We start from the raw sequence: 23,242 nt of genomic DNA, 5'->3' as shown, positions 1-23,242 counted from the left end.
AAAGAAAGGTAGCTTCAGAAAAGAGAGGTGTGAGGACCCGAGAATTAAATGATTCTGAAGTCTTTGAATATTTAGGGATTTGGTTACAAAATCTCAGGTCTACATTGGCTCAGAGTGGTCAAATTATGGACAGTTTGAGTACTTAAGAAGAATGGTGGTCAGATATTCACATGGAATTTCCACAGAAACAGAGTCACAGGAGAATTTGATGGAAGAGAAGGTTAGAAAGAGGGTAGAAGAAGAGAGAGGGGAGAAGAGAAGGAAGGAGAGGGAAAGACACAAGGTCTTGGAGGCATCTCTACTACATAAAGATGGCGGCTTAAAAAGGGAAAATATAGAAAAGCTGTTTTGTGAGCTCTCATTCTAATAACTGATTCTAGCAAGGGTCAGTAGTATATGCTCAATCACTGTGTAAAATTAGGTTAATCTTTGGAAGCAGAGGATTAACCCACAAGTTACTTTCAACCCTCAAAGTGGATATTTAGTTGTCAATATCTTAGTATAATGAAGAGTGAGACAGTCTGACAATATAGGAAGAAACAAGAAATGTAGTCACATTGTATGTATTGATGACACTCAAATCATTTATCCTACAGGTAACATGGGGACTGAAAATTCATAACATGGTCAGTTGTGCAGGGAACCATAGAATTGGCTTGGCCTAGCTGCCTTGAGAGGTTTTTCAGTCCATGGCTCCTGGGACACAATGTGCCTTCCAGTTCCTGAGAGACTGACACACTCCCTCAGACAGTGATGTGTTCAGGCCACTTTGGTTTCTCCATATGCTTCCTTAGTAGTCATGGAAGCATGAAGGCTTGACAGGACAATTGTTCTTAGACATTAATTTTTGTGTATCCTGAATGACTTGTAAACTTCATTGTATCCTGGCAACTACAACTGGATTGACCCTGGCAATTGCCATTATATTCTTTTTTGATAAAGGTATAAAAATTCTGATTGCTCTCAATAAAGTTGTCATAGTCTTAGTTGTGCTGTGGCCCCTCCAACCAGTCTGATTTAATTCCTCAGGGCTATATCATGTGACCTTGGCCTGGTAGTAAGGCACTTAAACAACTGTACAAATATATTGCCTGGAAGTTTAAAATTACACATTATGTCAACACAATGTGTGAGGTTGGATAGACTGGGAGACTAAAAGGACAAAATAAAAAGTCTATAAAATTTAAAAAAGATATTTGAATTGAAAAATATTGGGAATAATGGGAAAAGCTGAAAGAATATGTATAGGTATTTGCTGTTTTTCACTATGAAAGTATGCTTATTTAAGAGAATGTCCCTATTTTTTTCAGTAATGCCCAGTAAAAACTCAGGTGTTTAGTGTCATGATGTCATAGTGTCTGTGAAGAAAACTCAGGTGTTTAGTGTCATGGTGTCATAGTGTCTGTGAATTTCTTTTCAAAGGCCCAGATAATATGACTAGTGTATCCAGCATGTGTGTGTGTGTGTGTGTGTGTGTGTGTGTATGTGTGTGTGTGTGTCTATGACAAAATAGGCATTTCACTAGGCTAAAAATCAATAGCCTTAAGAGATGTACATGTGGGTGTCCCTGGTTCTATTCTTTCAAACTGCATTTTTTTTGCAAGCATCATAAATTAAAGCAAACTTTTGATGAAACAGAAGGGGAGCAGTTTCTTACCTGTCGCATTCTGTGCCCCTGCCAGCCTTGCTCTGATCAAGCCATGTCTCTCTTTGAGGCGAAGGATCCGAACTTTTGGAAACTGAGACATGTATTTATCCAAATTACCTTTTAGGTAGTCTATATCAGGGTCAGAATGAACACAGAATACTTTAATTAACTAGGTTTACGAGCAGTGTCTTTGCAATGTCAAATCCACAACTATGATGCTATTCCAGTTACCAAATTTTATCTCATGGACCACAATTTTATTTGATGCCATCTTATTGAAAATATTTTAAGTTGGTTCAATATTCTAAAATGACTGATTTTTCAAATCCAAGATGGACGCCTAAATCATGTGTACAAGTTTGAGAATTTGTAAGAAGCCAGCACTATTGTTGGTTAAGAGCTATCATTCCCTCCCTCCCTTTTCTCTGATGAATGATTCATTGAGGATATTAAAGGGTCAGTGGCAGAGCAACAAGTATACTACCGTGTTTACATAAAACAACAGGCTGCTGAGGTCTCCATTTTTGGAGAAGGACTTGCTTGGTTGGAGTGAGTACATTTGTGGGCAGTTTCTTGGCATGTGATTCTCACCAAGGAAGGAATGCTGTCCTGATTGGTAGGTGTATAGCTTGAGGAAATCAGCCTGAGATGTTGTCTATATGACTTCCAGTTATATAATGCATGCAAACAAGGGCAGTCCTGGTTATTCCAAGTGTGGTTCTGGTAGACAGCTCTGGTACCAGGGCTCAGGGCTTCAGCTCCCTGGTATCAGATTAAAGTGCCTTTGCTTTTTAGTTGGCTGTAGGGGGATCTAGCTAAGGAACTTTTAAGAGATCTTCAAGGATGTATTGACAGCCACTTCTGTAGCTATTGATAGTTTAACAGCTATCCTCAGTAGGAATGACTTCCAGATTTTTTTTTTCTTTTTTTGAGACTGGCTTTCACTATATAGCCCAGGCTGAGTTTGAACTCTTGATTCTCCTCCCTCTGCCCCCAGGTACTAGGATTACAGATATATGCCACTACATCTGATTTTCCCAGAATATATATATAGTTACAGCTCATTTCCTACTAATTTTGTGTGTGTGTGTGGGGGGGGTCTTTTGTTTGTTTTGAGACAAGTTTTCTTGTCTCTCTGTAGCCCTGGTTGTCATGGAACTCACTCTGTAGGCCAGGCTGGCCTTGAACTCAGAGATTTGCCTGCCTTTGCCTCCTGAGTGCTGGGTTTAAAGGTATGTGTGCCACCACTGACCAGCTGTGTGTGTATGGGGTTCTTAAAGAGACTTTAAAACAGTACAAGATTCAAAGGTTTTCTTACCTTTGGTGCTGAAGTCATCCACCAGAAGAATCTCCTTAATGAGGTGTGGAGGAGAGCGGTTGAGGACGCTGTGCACAGACCTCAGGAGAGCAGACCACACCTCATCTACAAAGCACATGATGATGCTGGTGGTTGGGAGGTCATTGTGAACTAGCTGCTCTGCACACCTGGGCCAGGATATAAGAGCAGCTAAGAGATATGTCACTGAGATCACAAAGGGCCCTAAATAATCTGTACACACACACACACACACACACACACACACACACACAGAGAGAGAGAGAGAGACAGACACGCACGCACACACAGACACACACACACACACACACACACACACACACACACACACACACACCTATTTGCCATCAGCTTATATGTGTACCATAATCATCTTGTTGTATGCCTCTGCAACAGCATTTGTTGAAATGACTAACAATGACAGACACACTGCCTCCTCTGGAGGTATAAGACTGCAGTGAAAAGGATAGAACTTTGTAGGCGGTTAGACCCCAACCCTACCACCAAGATACTAACCTCAATAATAACTTACTTATTCTTTCTGTGCCTCCGTTTTCACATCTGCCAAACAAGGTGATGATCTTCTAAGCGGTTTAGAGCCTAATGAACTGCATAAAAAACCATGAAGCATACTTCCTGGCACAGGCATTCACTGAACAGTAGCTATTGCTACCATTATTAAATTATATACCAGAAGAGAGCATTCTGAGTTATTTAGTGTTACTAAGTAGTTTATGATCGCCTGTATAAATAGCCATCTGCCAAATGCCAAAAGAGATATCCTTCACTCCACTCAGCATATGAATGTATTTATGGTACAATGTACATGTGCCAAATAATTGCACTCTTTCCCACTTCTCTATTTGGAAGTTCCTTGCTGTGACTACTGCAGAGTAGCCATACTTGAAGTCATTTTGCTGGCACAGAAACGAGAGCCAGGCTAAAAGGGAGCAGGTGCTCGGTGGGCTGCACCTGGTCATGGTTCCCTGCAGGCTCTGCAGCTCATGCTGCCTCACTGGCATTTTCTGTGTCTGGCCTGTGTCACCATCACAGGGCAGCGCGAAGTGGGACCTTCCAAATTATATTTGCCACTAAGTACTCCGCCTTATTTCAATGTAAGTTTCTTTCCCCCTTCAGCAGATGAATGTATGGACAGACTGGCTCTTGATTATGTTGTTAGTAAGTTCCAGATCTGAGACTGAAACTGTGGTTCACCCTAGCCCTAGAAGTATCCATGGCAGTTTAAATCCTCAGAGTAAAAATAGCTAGCAGTCGCTGCAGCATTTGTGAGAACCGGAGCTTCTGTTAAGTACTGTGGCTCAGTTTTGTTTACTTAATGAATAAGACAAAGATAAAAGCAAATGCTATAGTTAAACAACATTTGCTTGTTTTTTTTTTTTTATAGTTGTCAAAGTACTGCTGTGAACACAATTTAATTCAATACCATGGCAATTGCTTGAGATGCAATTGTGTAATGTATTATCACATACTTCTTTAAATGGTGCAAAATGAAGCATGAGAGATCAATGACCCACCCAGTACCATTTGCCTAGTTGTAATATACAAGGGAATGTAAAATGATATAGTTTTCATTTCATTGATCTACAATGATTTTATGCACTAACAGAGTGTGCATTGGGAATCAAATACACATATGGTCACATATCACTTATCCCTAATTACTGGCTTGGAGACATTGCATAACTTCTTTGAAATTTAATTTGCCAGCTACAAAGCAAAGATTAAAAGCCTTCCTTGCTTAAATATATATCTGATACATAGCCTTTTTGGAAGAAATACAAGCAAAATCATCATGATCTATAATTTCAGTCTTTTCCAGCATAATAACCAAAAGGCCTCGGAAAAACATACATCCATCCTTCAGCCCCAGGAAACGGATTCAGAAAGTTTGCAAAGAAATTGAGAATCTTTGTCATACACAAAACAAGAGACAGAAGAATGACTCATATGTCAGTGGGGGAATGTAAGTTCTTACATAAAGCTAATTCAGTATCCTCATACTATGTGATTAAACTTATGAAAACATTAGAGGGTAGAAATGAACATGGACTACATTTTCAGGTGCTGTAAAGTCAAAAATATCACAATTCAATCAGATGTCTTAATCTGATTCCAATGTTAATGTAAAATAACAGGCTGCCTAAATTAATCTTGTTCTGTAGAAAGAACACCTGCATTGGAATTTCTCTAGACTATGAGCATTTCTGACTATATTTAAGGATTATATTAATTACATGTGGCTGCTGTAACACCTAAGATTTCTGCTCCACAGCTTCTCCTAATTCACCTAACCTCTCTTACATTTTGCTACGAGCTGAAAAGAAGTTACCAGGTCACACCTTCATAGCTGTGCAACTCTCCTTAACAAAATGTCCCAGTTCATCACCTCCAGCTTCTGCTCATCTTTATGTGACAGCAGACACAATTGAGGCAAGCTCTCTGTCACTTTGTAACACACCTTACCTCTTCCTCAGATCCCCATCACCTGCTGCTTAGTCCCTGCAAGCCACCAGGAGAAATGCTGCCAGTGCCCGTATTTTGATCAATTTCTTCTCATGATGACGTCATGTTCATAGAGGTGATAGAAACGTCCTCTGCAGAGTACCTCTCTTTTTTCTGACCCTCACTGGCATCCTTAGCATCCATGTTGCTTCTATTAACATCTTCAGGAGAAACATCCCAGATGTTTTCTATCATGCTTGCCAAAATTCTGCCAGCCTCTGCCCTCTATTTGCTAATTACCAATTTTGCCACACAACATTCACCTTTTCGTTATGTAAGGAGTTGTTGCAGACTGTGGGAATTAGGAAGTAAATGCACCTTTGAAGAGCAGTTTTCATCAGCCGCCCCAAGGACTTAAGAAGTTAAAGTAGGAAATAGCTTTTATTTGGGAGGGGCAACATGCCTACATATCTTTAAATGTGGGGCTCCCCCTCACCCTAATGCAAAGATAGGTTCACTTATAACTTAGAGAAATGTTAAATTAGCCATTCACTCCCATTTAAAAAAAAAAACACGGATTCTTTAAAGTTGTAAGTTTGTAGAAATCCAATAAAATATTAATTGTAATACTTTGCCATAAATTAAATATTGATACTCAAGTTTAGGAAAGAATTAGGAAAAAGACAGACATCAGTTGTGGCTTGCCGTGTATTAATTAAAAAAAATGTAGTTGGCTGTATAATCATCAACAGTTGGAGGACAATTTTGGAAACAAAATTAAAGTCTGCAATTGATTTTTATAAGGTAGCTTATATCTCTAAGGTAGGGTTCCAGTTCTCAGAAGCTGTGGTGGTGAGTAGGAAAGCTTGGAGGGATCAGAGGATGGTTCACTGAGAAAGGGTGGCTGGGGCTAGAGTACAATGATAAATCCAAGCCAGATGCAGGAACAGTGTTGTGCAGACTATTTTGTAAGAAATCTTTTAAAAGGAGGCAGAGAACTGCTAAGTGGGAGGGGGGCAAATGTGTTAGCCTCCTTCTCTCCCTTTCCTGAGTGATGAAGCTATATTCATGGGTGTGAGGGATGGTACAGATAGAATTAAGAACTGACAAAAATCTCAATGACTGTCAAAATTATTAATGGAGCAGGCTTTCCTTGCATTAGTCAACCTCACAATGGTGGTTGATGCAGCTGACATGTCTAGTCTCTTTAGGTCATTCTCAGTATTTTCTGGTCTCCTGAGATTGTGTACTCATCTGATTTTCACCCTTTTCCCAGGCTCTTTTCCTTCAATTTCTTTCTTAGCTCCCTCCCACCCCCAGTTCTTCATAACCACTAAGTAGGTGGTTGTGAGAGCTGGGTGTACGGCTTTGTCTGACCAATGAACACCCAGCTCCATGCCCTTGTGGACAGCTTCTTTGGCTCATTTGGGTATTAGCTTCAATATTTCCTGCACAGAGCTTTCTCTGGCCACCCTGTCCAAGTACAGATGTTCTATTATTCTGTTATAGCTACCTGCATTTCTTTTACAGCATCCATTTGTTAATTTTATTTCCTTCTCTTCTACATCCCAGAATTATTGAATGTATGTCAAATCTGCTTTCTTCCTGTATTACCACAAACTTCTTGGCCTGTTGCACATGGTATATATTTGATAAATCATATTGAGTGGATGGATGAGGGGACAGAGATAGAGTAAAGCTTAAATTTAAAGCTTGAAAAGCAAGAGAAAAGATGTTTTCCTTTGAGACAGGGGAGAAAAGGTATATATACAGGTAACTTCATGTGCAGGGATAAAAACCTACATTTTTGTTGGATAATTTTTAATCATCACACAGAACCTGTGGATCCTAAACTTTTTAAATATTCATTTATTTATATGCATGGATATTTACTTGCAAGTATGTCTGTATACCACATGCATGGCGTTCTTTTGGAGGCCAGAAGAGGGTGATGGTTCCCCTGGGATCAGAGTTACAGGTGGTTGTGAGCTGCTGTATGGCTGCTGAGAATAGAATTAAATCTTGGTTCTCTGTAAGATCAGTCATCTCTCCAGCCACCCATGTGGCTATACCTATTCTAAATACCTAACTTGTGTAATAGTCATGTAGAATAAACTTGTAAGTTCTTTATCTGAAAAAAAAAAAGTACACTCTTGGAAATACCTTCCATTTAAGCTAGACACTAGTTGGAATCTTTTCTCCTGTGATATGACAGAAGTCAGGGTTTCCAATGGGAAAACAGGAACAGATAGTTTCCCTTACTTGGTTGGTGTAAGAAAATTTAGAATGTTCTAGAATTCAAAGGAGAAATCTCTCATAGATACACATTCAGAAGACTTTCTAGTGCTTAAAACTGGGCATGGCTAGAACCATATACTATAGTGCTGGTTTGGGTAACCCAACATTAGGTCACACACTTTTAGGAACTTGATCTTCTAGATCAATACACAAGTTAAACGTGCCAAGTGCCTAACAAACCAGGTTTCTTGTTGCTTATTCACAGGCATAGCTGGTCAGGGCAGACAGCTTTCAGCACTAGTAACACTTGCTCCTGACACAAATAGAGACAGCCATCCAGTTTCATCTAGATTCCACAGGCTACAAAACCACTTCAAATTATTCTCCCTTGCCCCAAATACAGTGAATTATCTTTGTTTCTGATTTGTCAGAGTCTTAATTTCTGCTACTTTTGCAGGCAAGGGAATAGCCACAGAAATCTGACTTGAATGATATTTGGGTTCGTGAATTTTTCTGAGATTAAGAATTGATTCTATTCTAAGTAATTTATTACTTAGTTTACTACTAGTTTATTACACAACCTAGGTGTTTAAATCTACAATTCCTGTTCTCTGCTAAAAATTACTCAAACTCCTTTGCTTACAGGAGTCTGGGAGTCTAGGTTTGGATCAATGCAGCAATCCAAAGGCTATGGATTATGGGAAACTCAAATGTGAGGACTTTGATCATCCTGAAAGAGCTGATGTAAGATTGTGGTAGGGCAAAGGCTCAGGATGTGGAAGGACAATGAAGAGCTAAGTTCAGTCCTCTGTGGCACTGCATGGCTTCATGAACATTATCATGCCACTTAATCTTCAGAACCTCAGATCACTCATTTTTTAGGATGAAGATTACGATGTTTGCATCACAAAACAGCTATGCAGGTTTGATGAGACGACGGATATAAAAATATGGGACAGGCATCACTCAGAAAAGCCTGTGTGAGAGCTTGGAATAGCTCTCTATCTAGACTCACAGGTTCTGACATGAAGCACTGCCCTGCCCTAAGCAGTCCTTAATCTTAATCTACCAAGTGCCTGTTCATTTATCAAGAGACTCCAAAGCTTATGGTTCACCTTCTCAGCTTCTGTGTGCTCAGTCCTTGGCCACTGACTTGATTTGAATGGAGACTATCAAATTCAGACCATTTCAAATCAGAACACTGAGGGGATGATAACATTCTCTCGTTTCTATGAATTTTTCATTTTATTCCAGCAGAGGCAAAACACATCATGTGGGTCAAATCTCAGTCTTTATGGGTTTGAACAGAAGGTCGGGAGAATATGTTTCCACTTCTATTTGCAATTCAACAACAGCCTCCATGGGAGCCTTGAGCGGCCTTGACTCCCCACACTCTGATATCTTCGGGAGCATCGGGAGAACCGAGTGGCCAGCCGATGTGCTCCGTCTTGAATTATATTCTTTCCTAAGACCTTAAAATTATTTGAGCCTCTTTGCCCCTCGCTGATAAGAGGGTATACTGATACGAGGATTTCACTTTTATGTTTTGTTCTTTTTAGGGAAAATGATCCTTGACATTTAGCTAAAATCACCTGACTGGGAGCTCTCAGAGCCGCTCGCTCCTCCCCTTCCCACTAAGGCTTTTAGCCAAGCGATGCTGCCGTAGCTGAGGCAAATAAGTGTCATCAGAGGGAATGGACTCAGGCTCAGAAATACATCCCACCAGCACCAACACTCGCCACTTTAACAATAGTCTATTTTGAGCAGGCAGCTGTCAGGGTGAAATTGGGATAGAGGCAGAAGCTAAGATGGTAGAGTTCTAGGGTGGAAATCGTACTGGGGGAGGGCAGGGTACCTGGGGGCCATGTTTCCTGCTTGCCCTACTGTGTATGACCATGCATAAGCCACTCCTCTCCTCACACACACTCTGGGATATAGGTAGCCACCTTGCACTCTTCACCTATTCTCATCATCTTGTGAGATTTTCTGTACAATGTTCCTTTTCCTTCTCACCTCTGACCTCTGTGTGAGGAAGAGAGGAGTCTTAATTTCTCCCAAAGTCATCTGAATATAAGGAATCAGAAGGAGGTTATGGAGCCTGTAGAAAGAGCACTCAAATTAGAAGTTGAGGAATCTTATGGATCTCAAGTCTGTTAGTTGGTTTTGCTTTTCTCACCAGTAAAGCATGCAAGGCACATTCTTATCCTTAGTACTGCTGGGAGGTGCTTAGTATAAAACGCACATGCATATATAACATACATACACATACATGCACCCATCACTGTCTGGAATATAATAAAAATGTTTTGTGAGCAAGAGATAGATTTCCCTTCACAAATAACCTTGGCAAACCAAGGAGGCGTAGGCCTATCATTGTGAGGTAGACTAGCTGCAGTCAGAGAGAACCAGTCTGGTGAAGGGCAATGATTACTCAGTGAGGGCAAATCAGAAGACTAAGCATTGGTTGAGCTGTGAGACTTTGTCTTTTCGTGTGTGTGTGTGTGTGTGTGTGTGTGTGTGTGTGTGTGTGTGTATGTGTGTGTGTTTCTTCATTTGTCAATAAGGAGATGTAATATTTTATCAGTCTGTCATGGCTGTTGTGGTGGTCAAATGGAATAACAGACATAAAAGATAAAGGGTATCAGCTGCCTGGCCTAGTGTGCTGGCTCTTGGCCAACAATAAGAAAGTATGGTCTGCAATGAAGTCAATGTCATTGCCTGAATTACCTGCCACAATGTCAACCTTAACACCTGGATGACGGTGACCATATTGACTTTGAAAAATTGTTCTTAAGGTAAATAAGGATTCAAATGGCAAGAACTTTGCAAATGTTCCTTTGTTCCTTTCTCTATCTCAAGTCTCACACATGGCACACAACACATTCAAAAGGCAAGCCCATTTAAAATATACTTGAATTTGGCATAATAAAGATGTTTTCCAGGGAAGTCTAAATAGCTCCTTTTAGTTTTGAAAGAAAATTCCCCCTCTCTAACAGTTTTTTTCTTTCTAGTTAGAGGTGGATGTGACAGAGAGGGGTACCTGAAGGCTTTGGAATTATCTTTCAGACATATTTAAGCATTGTTATTTTATATGGTTTAGCTTCTTTTAAACATTCTTATTTTTTCTAAGTTTTCTTACCCTTGTTTGGGGGAAGAGAAGAGACTTCTTCCCTTTTTTGGAAAGTTCTATTGGAATAGGTCAGCCAGAGAGCACAACAGGAAATTGTGTTCTGGGATTGGAGGAGCCAGGGAAATATTACATGAAGTATTTGATAAAATGAGGCTGATGATTGAATATGGCTCTGGGTTAGATGTCTGAGAAAGCTGTGAAAAGGTTCAAAGTCCTGTACTCTTTTATGCTCTCTCAAGGCTATTTTTAGGCCATGGACAGCATTTAGGAGGATGTGCCCTGATTCACCCTAACTTTCTCAGTTTTGTGTTACTTAGGACTCTTATAATTGCTGTGGGATGTCATTCTGTATGCTATGAATATGTGTTGCTCTGATTGGTTGATAAATAAAATGCTGATTGGCTAGTAGCCAGGCAGGAAGTATAGGCAGGGCAAGCAGATGAGTAGAATTCTGGGAAGAGGAAGGGCTGAGTCAGGAGTCACCAGCCAGACACAAAGGAAGCAAGATGTGAAGGCACAACTGAGAAAAGGTAGTAAGCCATGTAGCTAAACACAGCTAAGAATTATAGGTTAATTTAAGTGTAAGAGCTAGTCAGTAATAAGCCTTAGCTAATGGCCAAGCAGTTATAATTAATATAAGGTTTCTGAGTGATTATTTTATAAGTGGGCCACGGGACTACAGGGGCCTGGCAGGACCAGAGAAACCTTCCTACTACATATAATGGCTTTTTTTGCTTCGAATTAATGGTTGGACTATGTTTACATTTCTCCCCTCTGATTGTCTTTCTCTTTCTAGTTAGAGGTGAATGTGACAGACAGGGGTGCCTGAAGGCTTAGAAATTATCTCTCAGCCATATTTGACCATTGTTATGTTATATGGTCTAGCTTCTGCCTTTTAAACACATTTTTCCTCTTATTTCCTTTTACATATGACTTTTTTAAAATTATGAAACACAACCCTGAGCCCTCTCATATTGGCACATGTCTGCTCACAAATGCACGTTTGCATGTACAGATATGCACACAACTGAAGAAGTGGCATCAAGTCCTTTCTCCCGCAGCTGTGAAATCAGGAAAGAGGCCTTTTAGGTGGTGACTTTCCTTGTCACTGATGGGTTCTTCACTGGCTGAGAAGCCTCACAGCTGCTCCAGGCTATTGCAGGTCATGCTCTCCAATCACTATTCACCGCAAAATCGCCCCCACTACACCAATTCCAATGTTCATCCCATATAAAAATCAAATCTCAAATTTTAACTTTTTTTTGTTTTGTTTTTGAGACAGGGTTTCTCTGTGTTGTTTTGGCACCTGTCCTGGATCTTACTCTGTAGACCAGGCTGGCCTCGAGCTCACAGCGATCTGCCTGGCTCTGCCTCCCGAGTGCTGGGATTAATTTAACTAATTTTTTCAACTTTAACATTTTCTTTTTCTCTCAGCCTGATAAACTTCAAGCAGCTTGAGATTTGGGGAGTATATATGATCAGCTATTGCCTGTCCCCCTGCCTGCCTCCCTTCTCCACTAACATGTGGCTTTCTTGACCTCCTTACAGTCAACATTAAGATTGCAGAAACTGATTGTTCAGACCACAACCCATAGAACCATAAAGGCTATATATATATATATATATATATATATATATATATATATATATATAGCATGGAGGTCCCTAGGACGACTGTGGCATATAATAAATTTCAGTTTTACTCAATTATTGAAAAAAAAAAAAAGAACAAAACAGCTCATCTCATGTGAAGTCAGGAGATAAGGGACAGAAGAAGGAAGAGGAAGGGACTTGTGGCCCAGAATCTTTTCAAGGCCATGCTCTTTGTGATCTAAAGACCTTTGGCTAAGTCCTGAATCCTGAAGTTTCTATCATTAACCAATAGTGCCAAAAAATTAACACAGGGACCTTCTGAGGTGGAGCGGTCAGATACAGCACCAGTCCTCCGTTTTGATCATCTCCAAACAGTGGTGCCGGGTTCGTTTTTTTTTTTTTTTTTGCATTTATTAATTGATTTATCATCTCCCTTCATCTATTAGAATAGGAGCTTTGTGAGTGGTAGGATCATGTCTGGTCTGTATGCTTGATCACATCCTGCAGACAAATAAGACTGAACACATGCAAGGTGCTCAACAGAAATTTATGGAATAAATAAACACATAGGTGGAGAAAAAAAAAAAAAAAAGATTGCAGAAACTGTTCCCTCAGTAATTTTGTCAGGTTTATAGGAAATGCCCATTGCTATCTTTTGATGTGCATGAGTGCCAGGAGGAAACCCTTCTTTTTCAGGTCAAAGTACCAGTTGACAGTCCTGGTTCCGAACTAAGACAGCAAAGATGGAGTTGAATGGCTTCATGGGAAAGTTTGGCAGACTTCTATAGGAATAGCCAGCATTAAGTTAGGCTGTTACGATACAGCAGACATAGATGAGTGCATCATGACTAAGATTTTTCAAGTTTTGTTTAATGAGTATGAGTGTTTTTCTGCATATATGTACATGCACCACATGTACCCTGTAGGTTAGAAGAGGACATCAGTTCCCCAGGACTTGAGTTACAGATGGTTGTTAGTCACCATGTGGGTGTAACAACCTGGATCTTCCACAAGAGTAACAAGTGCTCTTAACTGCTGAGCCATCTCTCCAGTCCCAACTCTTATTTGCTGGCAGCGACAATTTCTGTAATTATTTTTATTTTCTTTAAGTACAAATTCTGGAAGTGCACTCTTAAATAAGTTCATTTTTGAAGATCCAGCCTAACCATAGCTTTAGGCCTAAAGAAAGACTTTCTCAAGTAGAACTGACCTATTTAGATGGAGAGGACTTTGGCTCAGCAACACATAAGTGTGTGTGTGTGTGTGTGTGTGTGTGTGTGTGTGTGTGTGTGTGTGTATGAACTATGTGTGCTATGTATGCATGTGAAATGTATGAATGTTGATTAGTACTGATGCAAACACACTTCAAGAACTAACAAGAAGGACTTCAGTGATTAGGGGTTATTTTGTTTGTTTTTTACTTTTAAAAGATTGAATATGGCAGTTTAAAGTGATTGTCAAAAGAACATTTGATTTTAGGTATATTTTATAAGTCAGTATTCTAGGTGAAAATGAAATTCTATTTCATTTCTTAAATGAGAAAAATCTAAACAAAAGCAATTTCCTCACTTGAAAGTCAAAACATTAAAATTAAAACAAAAAGAACAAAAAAATGAGCTAATGAATAAACATAAATTAGTTAATAGCTCAGTGTAAAACAGGACATAGTTACCTTAAGCCAAATGATGATGTACTCCACATATTCAACATGAAAAATCAGGAAGCAACTATTAATTTATGAGCTTCATTTGAATTAATACCCTCTCATTCGTCTACCGTTTAACAATAGCATTAGTTTTCAAAACCCATTCCAGAGAAACATGCTTTGAAAGTCAGTATGGTGCAAACTTTTGTCTTTGGAATGCTCAGCTCTGTGCTGTACCCTAGAGGAGAATGAAGTAAAGTTGGAAACAGTTTCCACAAAAGCTTAGAACTTCAGGCAAAAAGATGCTCTTGTTAGTGAGGAACCAAAGTGCATCAGCAAAGGGAAGGCTGCATCCGCTTCGCACTTTTGGAATTTAGTGGACACAGCTATGTCTTGGCCCAGGCTACATTAGGATTTTGAGTAATATTGGATCAGCATGTGCGGGAGAAAATGGCAAGACCATGTAAGCAGAGCGCAGAGGGAGACTGTGAAGAGATTAGCTAATAAAATCAACAGGCGATAGTCAGGAGCATATTGTATGAAAAACGTAGTCACGTGAGCTGGGGAGCTGGCTCAGTGGGCAGGTGAAGCTCATGCTCTGTAAACATGAGGATGAAAGCCGGGCGGTGGTGGCGCACGCCTTTAATCCCAGCACTCGGGAGGCAGAGCCAGGCGGATCTCTGTGAGTTCGAGGCCAGCCTGGGCTACCAAGTGAGCTCCAGGAAAGGCGCAAAGCTACGCAGAGAAACCCTGTCTCGAAAAATAAAAAAAAAAAAAAAAAAAAAAAAAAAAAAAAAAAAAAAAAAAAAAAACATGAGGATGAGAGATTAGAACCCCAGAATCCACCTATAATCTCAGCACAGGGGAAGCAGAAATGGGGTCCCCAGGGCAAGCTGACTACAGTAAGCTGTGGATTCTGCAAGAGAACCTGACTCAATAAATGAAGCACAGAGCAAGTAAAGACACCCCACCACACACACTCACACTCATGTGAATATGTGCATACATACACACACATCACCTACATTTTTTTTTAAGTGTCATGAGACTGGTTTCCTATGCTGAGGCCCACCTTGGGAGACACAGCATGTGCACCAGACTAGTTATCTACCACCAGGGGGAGAAACATAGACAGCCCTATGAAGACAGTAAGAACATTGCTGGTGACAGAGAGGAGTCTTTTGTTTTCGGATAAGACCTTGAGATTCTATAGCACCTTAGAAATATCTCCCTGGGGTTTGGAAAGAAAAAGCTGGAAGAGTTGGTTTGGAAAAGAGACTCTGATTTTAAAGCTAAAGTAAGAGAAGTTGTCCTGGCAACCCTGTCTGTCTCTTCTACTTAACGTCAACCTCATCCTAACCTATCAGTAAATTTAGCCTTAAATTATTAACTAGAAACTAGTCATTATCTGTACTGAGAGAAATGAAATCAAAATGAACATTGCAAACCCATCCTTTTAATCCCTTTTCAATCTATATTCAACAGAAGTTTTGGTATAGTACTTATATCAGTACAGTGTTAATGAATCCATAATAGCACTTTTGTTTTCAAATGTAAATATCAGGGAGCTATTCCCAAAGTTTTGAAATCCAAAGGTTACAGTGGTCTGCACTTCAGCTAAGGTCTAGTTCTTTGACCACACTCCCTCCCCATGTATATATGCATATAGTTTCTTACTATATTTTATAATAATTTTCTGAAGATGACTAGAATTATTACCTTAAATATTATATTCACAAGTAAGGCATTTCAGGTACGTTATGATCAAAGCTGAAGAAAAATAATATCAAAGTTTTTTGGGGGGACCTTGTTCCAAATCTTGCCTACCCAAAAAAATCCCACATGTTTTTCATTTGTGTTTTCTTCCAGACTTTCATGTGAACGCATGATTTGCAAACATTTATACTCAAAGTCTGAATAAAAGAAAGGAAACATTATATATCCTCCTTTAAGGGAGAGTCGCACAAAAGGGCCAGAAATCCTTTGGGGGGGGGGGTCTCACATAGGCTTCCTGATGGCTAGCTTTTCTCCTTGGATGGGAGTAGAGGGGGCAGAGCATCAGCCAGGCAGCTTTCCCAAAGACACACCTATATTTAGCCAAGGAGGTTTGTGTGGCAAGAGGGAGGGGACTTGGCCATGAGCTCTCTGACTCATCATCTCAAGCACACGTGTCAGTTTCAGGCACAGCTGGACAGCTTCCTGCAGAAGGCGGAGTCTGACTGTAGCTTTCCTGGGCTCAGGACTCCACTTCCCAAACTAAACTATAAATTAACAAGCTCTGGGAGCCGTGGAGCCTTCAATAAATCAGCTGAGTGATAACAGTGGTGCTTGCTTTTGGCCTCACACACTGTTCCTTTTTCCGACTTAGAGCTGGAGTCTGCATTCCTGTGCCCTGCCTGATTCTGCCCCCAGCTGGTAGCAATCTGCTGGGCACAATTCAACAATGCTGCCTTCAAAGAGACTTCATTTTTCTGCTCTCCTTGTGCAAAGCTGTAGTTAGTATGCAATACCGTGACATGGAGGATTTCAGGTTGTAGCTGGTCTAACATAATTTTTAGAATCCCTTTTTGGAAGATAATGCACAAGAGACAGGAGAGAGAAGGAGAATTTTGAATGCAAATTTTAATCATTTCTCTTCAAAGAACTAGGTCAATGATCAGAGACAATTTAAGTTCCTAGGACCTCAGTTTCCTCCTCTGGGAATGTCACTGTGTTCTTTAGGATGCATCACCAATTTGAGGAATATGAGTGACACAGTGCCTAATGTAAACAGGCCAGTGGTGCATGGCCAATTGTTCTGTGTCAGTGGCTAAGCGACTGAACTGTTCTCTTCGTGGCTGATATCACAATGAAGATGCTACTTTTGATACCATGAGTGAAGGTTCATCTGTACTTGCCTTCTTTCTGATAACCCTGTCCAAAAGCTTGCCCCAGCTTCCTGTGTTCAAAAGAAGCATTTTCTAAAGAAGCCAAAGAAAAACATTGTTTATGTACCACACATGTTCAAAGTCTCAATCTTGCCATTTGTGGATTCCAGCTTCCAGGCTGGCTTGCTTAGGGAACTGAGTTGTAATCAGAGATATGTTATTAATGAATGGGTAATAAACACATGGCTACAAGTACTCTCACTTATAAACACACCGAAGGAAGTCACAGCCTGCATTTGAATCATTTGAGTCATGTCTATGACTGGATACACCTTCTGGTGATGGAGTAAAGGAATTTAATTGTTGGAATTACTGGATCATGAGGGTCTTTGGGAAGCTTTAGAAGTGCAGTACTAGGAGCAAGTGATATGCTTCTAATAGGAAGTATTAGAAAGATACTAATTGCACGAGCACCTTCACCTATTATCGGGTCATAATGCCTGTCCTCTCTTTTCTCAGGCTCATGAAGTTCACCTACATACTTGTAGACTCCTTTGAGTGGGATTATTGTTAGCAAGCTATTGAAGCTCCTAGAGATGTTTACTTGCTGATAGACTTTTTCTAGCATTACTGCTCCCAGTGACTGAGTGTACGAAGGTCTGCTATTCTCACCAACAAAAGGACTTTCAAGTTTAGAGATTAAATCATGTCCTTTCTTGTCCTAGTTATCATTACTCATGGTTATTCATATTTTAAGATTTAAGTTCAGGGAGACTTAGGCAACCCCTTATCAGTGAATATACCAACTTTTCCCAGATATGTTCCTTCCAAGCTTGTAAGCAATGAAAACTTCCAACATGATAATTTACTCCACTCTCACTGTTATAATGGAATTATGCTTTGCATTTTACTACTTAGATATAGATTATCGCGAATTGGATGCCTCTACTCATTTAAACAGATTTTTGACAAAGGGAAGAGAACGGAACCTAAGGTGGGGACCCGAGATGCGAGCATAGAAAGAGAGCACAGTGCGTTTCTGATATCACCATTTTTCACATGGTAGACTATTTGGATAGCATCGAATAATTCTTGTCAAATTAATTCTCTAGGTGGCCGAAATTCATTCAAAATTAAACTGCAATAAAACGTTTCTATAGAGGAGAGGCCAATACTGGGCTCAAGGAAAGAGAAGAGAAATGGTTCTTACCCTGCAGGCCTTGTGTCTTCAATGGCTCTGTCCACTGGAATCAAGTCACTAAGGTAGACATTGAAGTTCCCTTCTTTCCATCGTCGGTCTGCCTCCTCCTTCTTTCCAGGGGGAACCACCACAGGGCGCCCAAACTGACCTGGAGCATTGGGATCCCTTGGAGAAAGAGTCACATCGACTCTCAGCACACGGTGCCTTCCAGGGTTTTCAGGGGCGTTTGTGTGGCTTTGCTGGTGTCCCGCAGTCTGGGCCTTGGCAGTCACGTTTCTTCTTGCTGAATGGAGGTCCCCCGCTAAGGCCAGATTGGCTTGAGACATCGCTCTCTGTGGAGCTAGTAGAGAGGAAGATGTTTTGCTTTGATTCCTGGGGATGTGTTTTCCTTGGCTTCCACCCAGTAATTCAGGAATGGCAGTTTGGGCTTTAGGAGCAGGCATCTCTTTGGTATCTGTCCTCAGGTCCTCCTCTTTGGTTATAATCACAACCTGGCTTTCCGAGAAATTAAGCTTCTTCCCTGGCACCACGTTGACCCCATCATCTTCTGGCAAGCCTCGCAGCTGTGTCTCATTCATAGCTTGCTTCTTTAAACGACCTGTGTCAGCGATGAACTTAAAAAGAGGTAGCACTTTATGGCCTTTGTGTTTTAGTTCTTTACCCTGAGCCTCAGTTTTCTTTATGGCTATGGCTTCCCCAGATTTCAGAATTGGAGGACTGGCAAAGTGTGTCTTCGCTTTTGTTACCATCTGTGATTGCTGCTTTGATCTGTCAGTCGTGACACCGATGGTCACATTCAGGGTCCGTTCAGATGCTTGCTTCGATGCATTACCACTGAGAGTATGATTCTTCGGGGCCTCTTGTTTTTTAGCGAAGGTTTCTGTATATACTGATATTTTGGTCAGTAGAGTTCCTCTTGATGCTGTGGATGGGGTCCTCTGCGAAGAAACTGTTGTTTGCTTGGGTGCCATGTGCTGGGAGGGGGCTTGAGGCTTGCGGGCTCTCATCTCTGTCTTCTGCATGGTAAGATGCACTGGGAGGGTTTGTAGATGTGCAGGATGCCACAGAGGCACAGCTCTTCCCCTTCCCAGGGGGATCTGCATTTTCCCTCTCCTCTGGACTTGGTCCACATTCTCTTTCACTTTGTGTACGTGGTCCTCTCCCTTCCTAAAGTTCTCCTCGGCCCACACCCCATGCCGAGGCAGCCCCATCCCTGTGATGCTGGTGTAGAGGATCTTCATTTGGTCTGGCTGGACTCTGAATCCTGTCTGCTCCCTCCTTCTGATGTCTTCAGTGAGTATCCCAGTGCTGATCTCACTGAATGAGAGGCGGAGAGCTGCCATGTCAAAGAGCAGCCAGATGACAGAAGCTACAAATATAAATGCCAAGACTCGCCCACTTCCTCGGAAAAACTTTCGGATCTTGTTCATCGTACAAAGAAGCGCCTTGCAGCTTGCCCTCCCTCTGAGTCTGCTTACCTGGAGTGGAGAGAGAGTTGAGACAGCAGCAGCAGAAGCAGGAGCCAGGCCCCCTGCCTCTCCTGAACCTAGCAGGAAACAGCCGTCCAAGAGGGAAAAGCTCAGCTCCTACTGACTGCCTGTCACTCTCTGCCTGCGTGGCATTTCACTGAAAAGTATCTATGCCTGCTCACTGGCCCTGGCTAAGCCCTAGTAAACACTGGCCCCAGGTGACTCCCAGAGCAGTCGGCTGCAGCCACCACGGGACAGTTCACTGCATCTTGTCTGGGAGGGTCCATGTCCACCTTCCTTCGAGCCTAAGAAAAAGTGGGGCTAGGACGGTGCTGCCTGCTGCCGCTTCTCTCCCGCTTCTCTCCTCCCAGTTCCCTGCATGCTGTAACTCAACACCGCTTCTCAGAAGGAAAACATTTCAAGCCATTACCCAGAAAACTTCATTGCGCTCTCACCTTCTGTGCTCTATGAGAGAGTGTGTGTTTTAAGGGCAATTAAACAGAGAGCAAACTAACTTCGAGGGCATGTGTTCCTGGTTTGTAACCCCACCTACCCCGCTCCTTACTCATTAACCCTGTGGTACCCAGATGCTGGCGTGCTCTGCTGGATCCATTAATTCTTGACCTGAGTGTTTCAGCTCCAAGAGGTTAATGGCTTAAAGAAGGGGTATCTTATGGCCTCATTGCCAGAGAGGACTCTTTAGTTATTCAAAAGGCTTCCACAAACACATGAACAGGTACAGAAACATTTCTTTGTAGGCTAGCTACTCTTTTTACACTAGTCCATCCTTTTTTTTTTTTCATTCTTAGACTTAATAGACTGACACAATTTGTCACATTCCTATAGAAGACTCAAAACACTTTGCTATGACCTGAATGTCTGTGTCCCCACAGTGGAAACCCTAATCGTCAATTGGGTGAATTAATGTGTAAAGTCTTTGGAAGGTGGTGAGATAAGGAAGAAGGAGCCTTCATGCATCAGACTAGTGTCCTTAGAAAAGAGCCCAATGAACTACCTTGCCCCTTCTGCTGTGTGAGGGCACAAGAAGGAATCTTGAAGGAACCAAGTGATAAAACGTTACTAGACACCACCTCTGCTTTTCTGCACGTCTCAGCCTCCAGAACTGCGAACACTTAACTGATATTGATTATAGACTGATACTGATTATAGAGCACTTAGTCTATGGTATTTTCTATGGAAACTTAAATGGACTAGGACACTCATATATCAGTATTTACTCATGGACCGGTAATAGCTTGACAGTTATGCCAAGACTTTGACTAGACTCTGCATGACCCTGGGAAACCGAAACGCCAGTAGTTTCCACATGGCTTTGACCTTAAAAACCACTGGGAAGCCCCTTTCTTCCAGTTGTTTATCTTGTTGCTGTCACTTGACAAAAGCTACTTAAGGAAAGAAAGACTTATTTTGTCTCACAGTTGGAGGGTGCAGTCAGTCGGTCATGGTGGGGAAGCCAGGTACAAGAGACCGAGTCACAGTGCATTATCTGTAATCAAGAAGCATAGAGAAAGACCAGTGGTGGCCTTAGCTTTCTTTGTTGTTTTGACAATCCAGTATACCAGATTGTAGAATGGTACCACCAATGTCTGGGGTGGGTCTTCCCACTTTAGTTATCCCAGTCTAGAAATTTCCTCAGAGACGTGTCTTGTCCCCTAGATATTCTAGACCCTATCAGGTTGCCAATATTGACTGTCACCACCCCAAATTCTAGATAACTGATAAGCAGGAAGTAGAAATGATTTACTTTCTGGTATTATATTTTTAGAAAAATTCCCAGGTCTTTCCAGTGTGCAGTCAAACTTGTGACACCCTGGTCCTAGTAGAAAATCTACCCCTCCCTGGCTTTGAGAACTATTCCCATGATGGTAATTTCAGATGTCGGCTTAACTGGCTTAAGACACAGATAGCTGATAAATTATCGCTTCTGTGTATTTCTGTGAAGATACTTCTGGAAGGGCCTGGTGTGTGAAGCAGTGACCTGAATAAGAAAGATATGGGCAGGCACCACAAGTTCAGAGAAGGCACATTTACTCTTCCTGTTCCAGAGACAGGAGGCTCAGTTCTGCCCAGAACTCAGTTATCAGAACTTCAAAATTCTCTGGCCTTTGGTCTTCGGGACTTACTCCAGCGTCCTTCTCAGTTCTCAGGCCTTTAACTTTAGACTGCCAGCTCCACCATTGGCTTCCTCTGCTCCTGGAGCTTTCTAACTTGGATGCTATCACATTGTCAACCTCCTAGTTTTCTAGCTATGGCAAACATATTGTGGAATTGAGTCTCACCATCCGTAATTGTGAGCCAATTCTCCTACTGCATCCTTTGTTGTCTATCTGTCATGTACCTCTCCTGTCTGTCCATCCTATTGTTTCTGTTTCTCTGAGTAATGCTGACTATAGCCCATGATAGTTAGTGCTAATTGTTAACTTAGAAAAGCCTAGAATCACCAGGAGGTGGGCCTCTGATTGAGGTTGTGGGAGATTTTCTTAATCTGATTAACTGAGGTAGGAAGAGCCACAGTGTTTGTGGGGAGCACCATTTCACCTGACTGAATGAGATGGAGTGAGCTGAGTACTAGCATGTGTACAGTAATTCATTAGTCTTCGGTCTTCAGAGTGGACAGCTAGTAATGTCACTAGCTAGCTTACATTTCTGCCACCTTGACTTCCAGACAATGATGAGATTTGCTGGAATTGTGAGCCAAACAAACCCGTTCTCCATTAAGCTCCTTTGGTTGGGGGTGGTTTATAACAGCAACAGGAAATGAAGCTATGTTACAACCCCATCATTTTTGTGAATTGCTTGTCAAAGTAATACCTAATAATAACTATGCTCCACAAGACAACTGAACAAGGATGTGCACTTTGTCATTGCTAATTATAAAGATTGTGCAGCAGGTCTGAAATTACTGCTCAGGATATATTTTCTGAGAAACTCTGAGATGATATGATGCCACTTACTCCAGAGAACCAATCATCCACCCTTTGAGGTAAACATGGGGTGGGGGAGTCTCTATTCTTTATTCTTAGGCATTGCCTTCTACAGTGGCTGAACAAGGCTCATACTTTGCCCCTAAGGAGATAACCCAGATGTAACATGACTTTTCAGCCCCTGATTTTCCTTACTGTTCAGTACCTGCCTTACTACTCTGTGTTAGAATATCCATACAAGTGGTAGGATTAGAGCTCAGCTGTTTCTTCCACACATATCTGCCTTTATTCATCTATCCTTGTATAGCTTAGGTCCTATGTAAGATAAAAGCACATAATTACTAACATTAAGGACATCATAGGTTGTAATGGGCATGGAAAGATAAGTACATTCTGGATGTTAATATACAATATCTAGTATGAGAAAAACAACCCCTGGATTCTGTGGTGACATAGTTCAGTAAGTATGGATGGTTTTTAAAGAGTCTATTTATGGACTTGAAGGATAAAATAAGAATATGGTTATCGCCTCTTGTTATATTGTAGACAAGAGAACAAATACCGTTGAACTGTGCAAAACTGATGAATTAACAAAAGCGTATGAATGAAGACAGACTGCTGCGGGAATGGAAGCTCGGCTTTTGAGAACAGCAGACAGGCTCTGGTTTTAGCATGCTTGTGTTTCCCTGCTAACATCCCAAGCACTT

The 23,242-nt window shown here is 41.3% G+C and overlaps 1 protein-coding gene across 1 annotated transcript in view; it reads right to left on the bottom strand.

Annotated features, from left to right (window-relative positions):
• The window catches only part of Galnt5 (polypeptide N-acetylgalactosaminyltransferase 5), a 47,268-nt gene extending 27,158 nt beyond the window's left edge, over window positions 1-20,110 (bottom strand). Inside the window, exons 1-3 of the mRNA XM_028873872.2 lie at window positions 18,131-20,110; window positions 2,967-3,133; window positions 1,658-1,777 (exon numbers count right to left, since the gene is read on the bottom strand). Of these exons, the coding sequence (XP_028729705.1) occupies window positions 1,658-1,777; window positions 2,967-3,133; window positions 18,131-19,551 (1,708 nt within the window). The 5' untranslated portion in view covers window positions 19,552-20,110. The remainder of the gene's footprint in view (window positions 1-1,657; window positions 1,778-2,966; window positions 3,134-18,130) is intronic.
• Between the last annotated feature and the right edge of the window lie 3,132 nt (window positions 20,111-23,242).

The sequence above is a fragment of the Peromyscus leucopus genome, chromosome 4, assembly GCF_004664715.2.
Source record: "Peromyscus leucopus breed LL Stock chromosome 4, UCI_PerLeu_2.1, whole genome shotgun sequence".
In the NCBI taxonomy this organism is placed as follows: domain Eukaryota; kingdom Metazoa; phylum Chordata; class Mammalia; order Rodentia; family Cricetidae; genus Peromyscus; species Peromyscus leucopus.
Note: the sequence above shows the minus strand (reverse complement) of the source record. Positions and strands in the feature narration are given on the sequence as shown.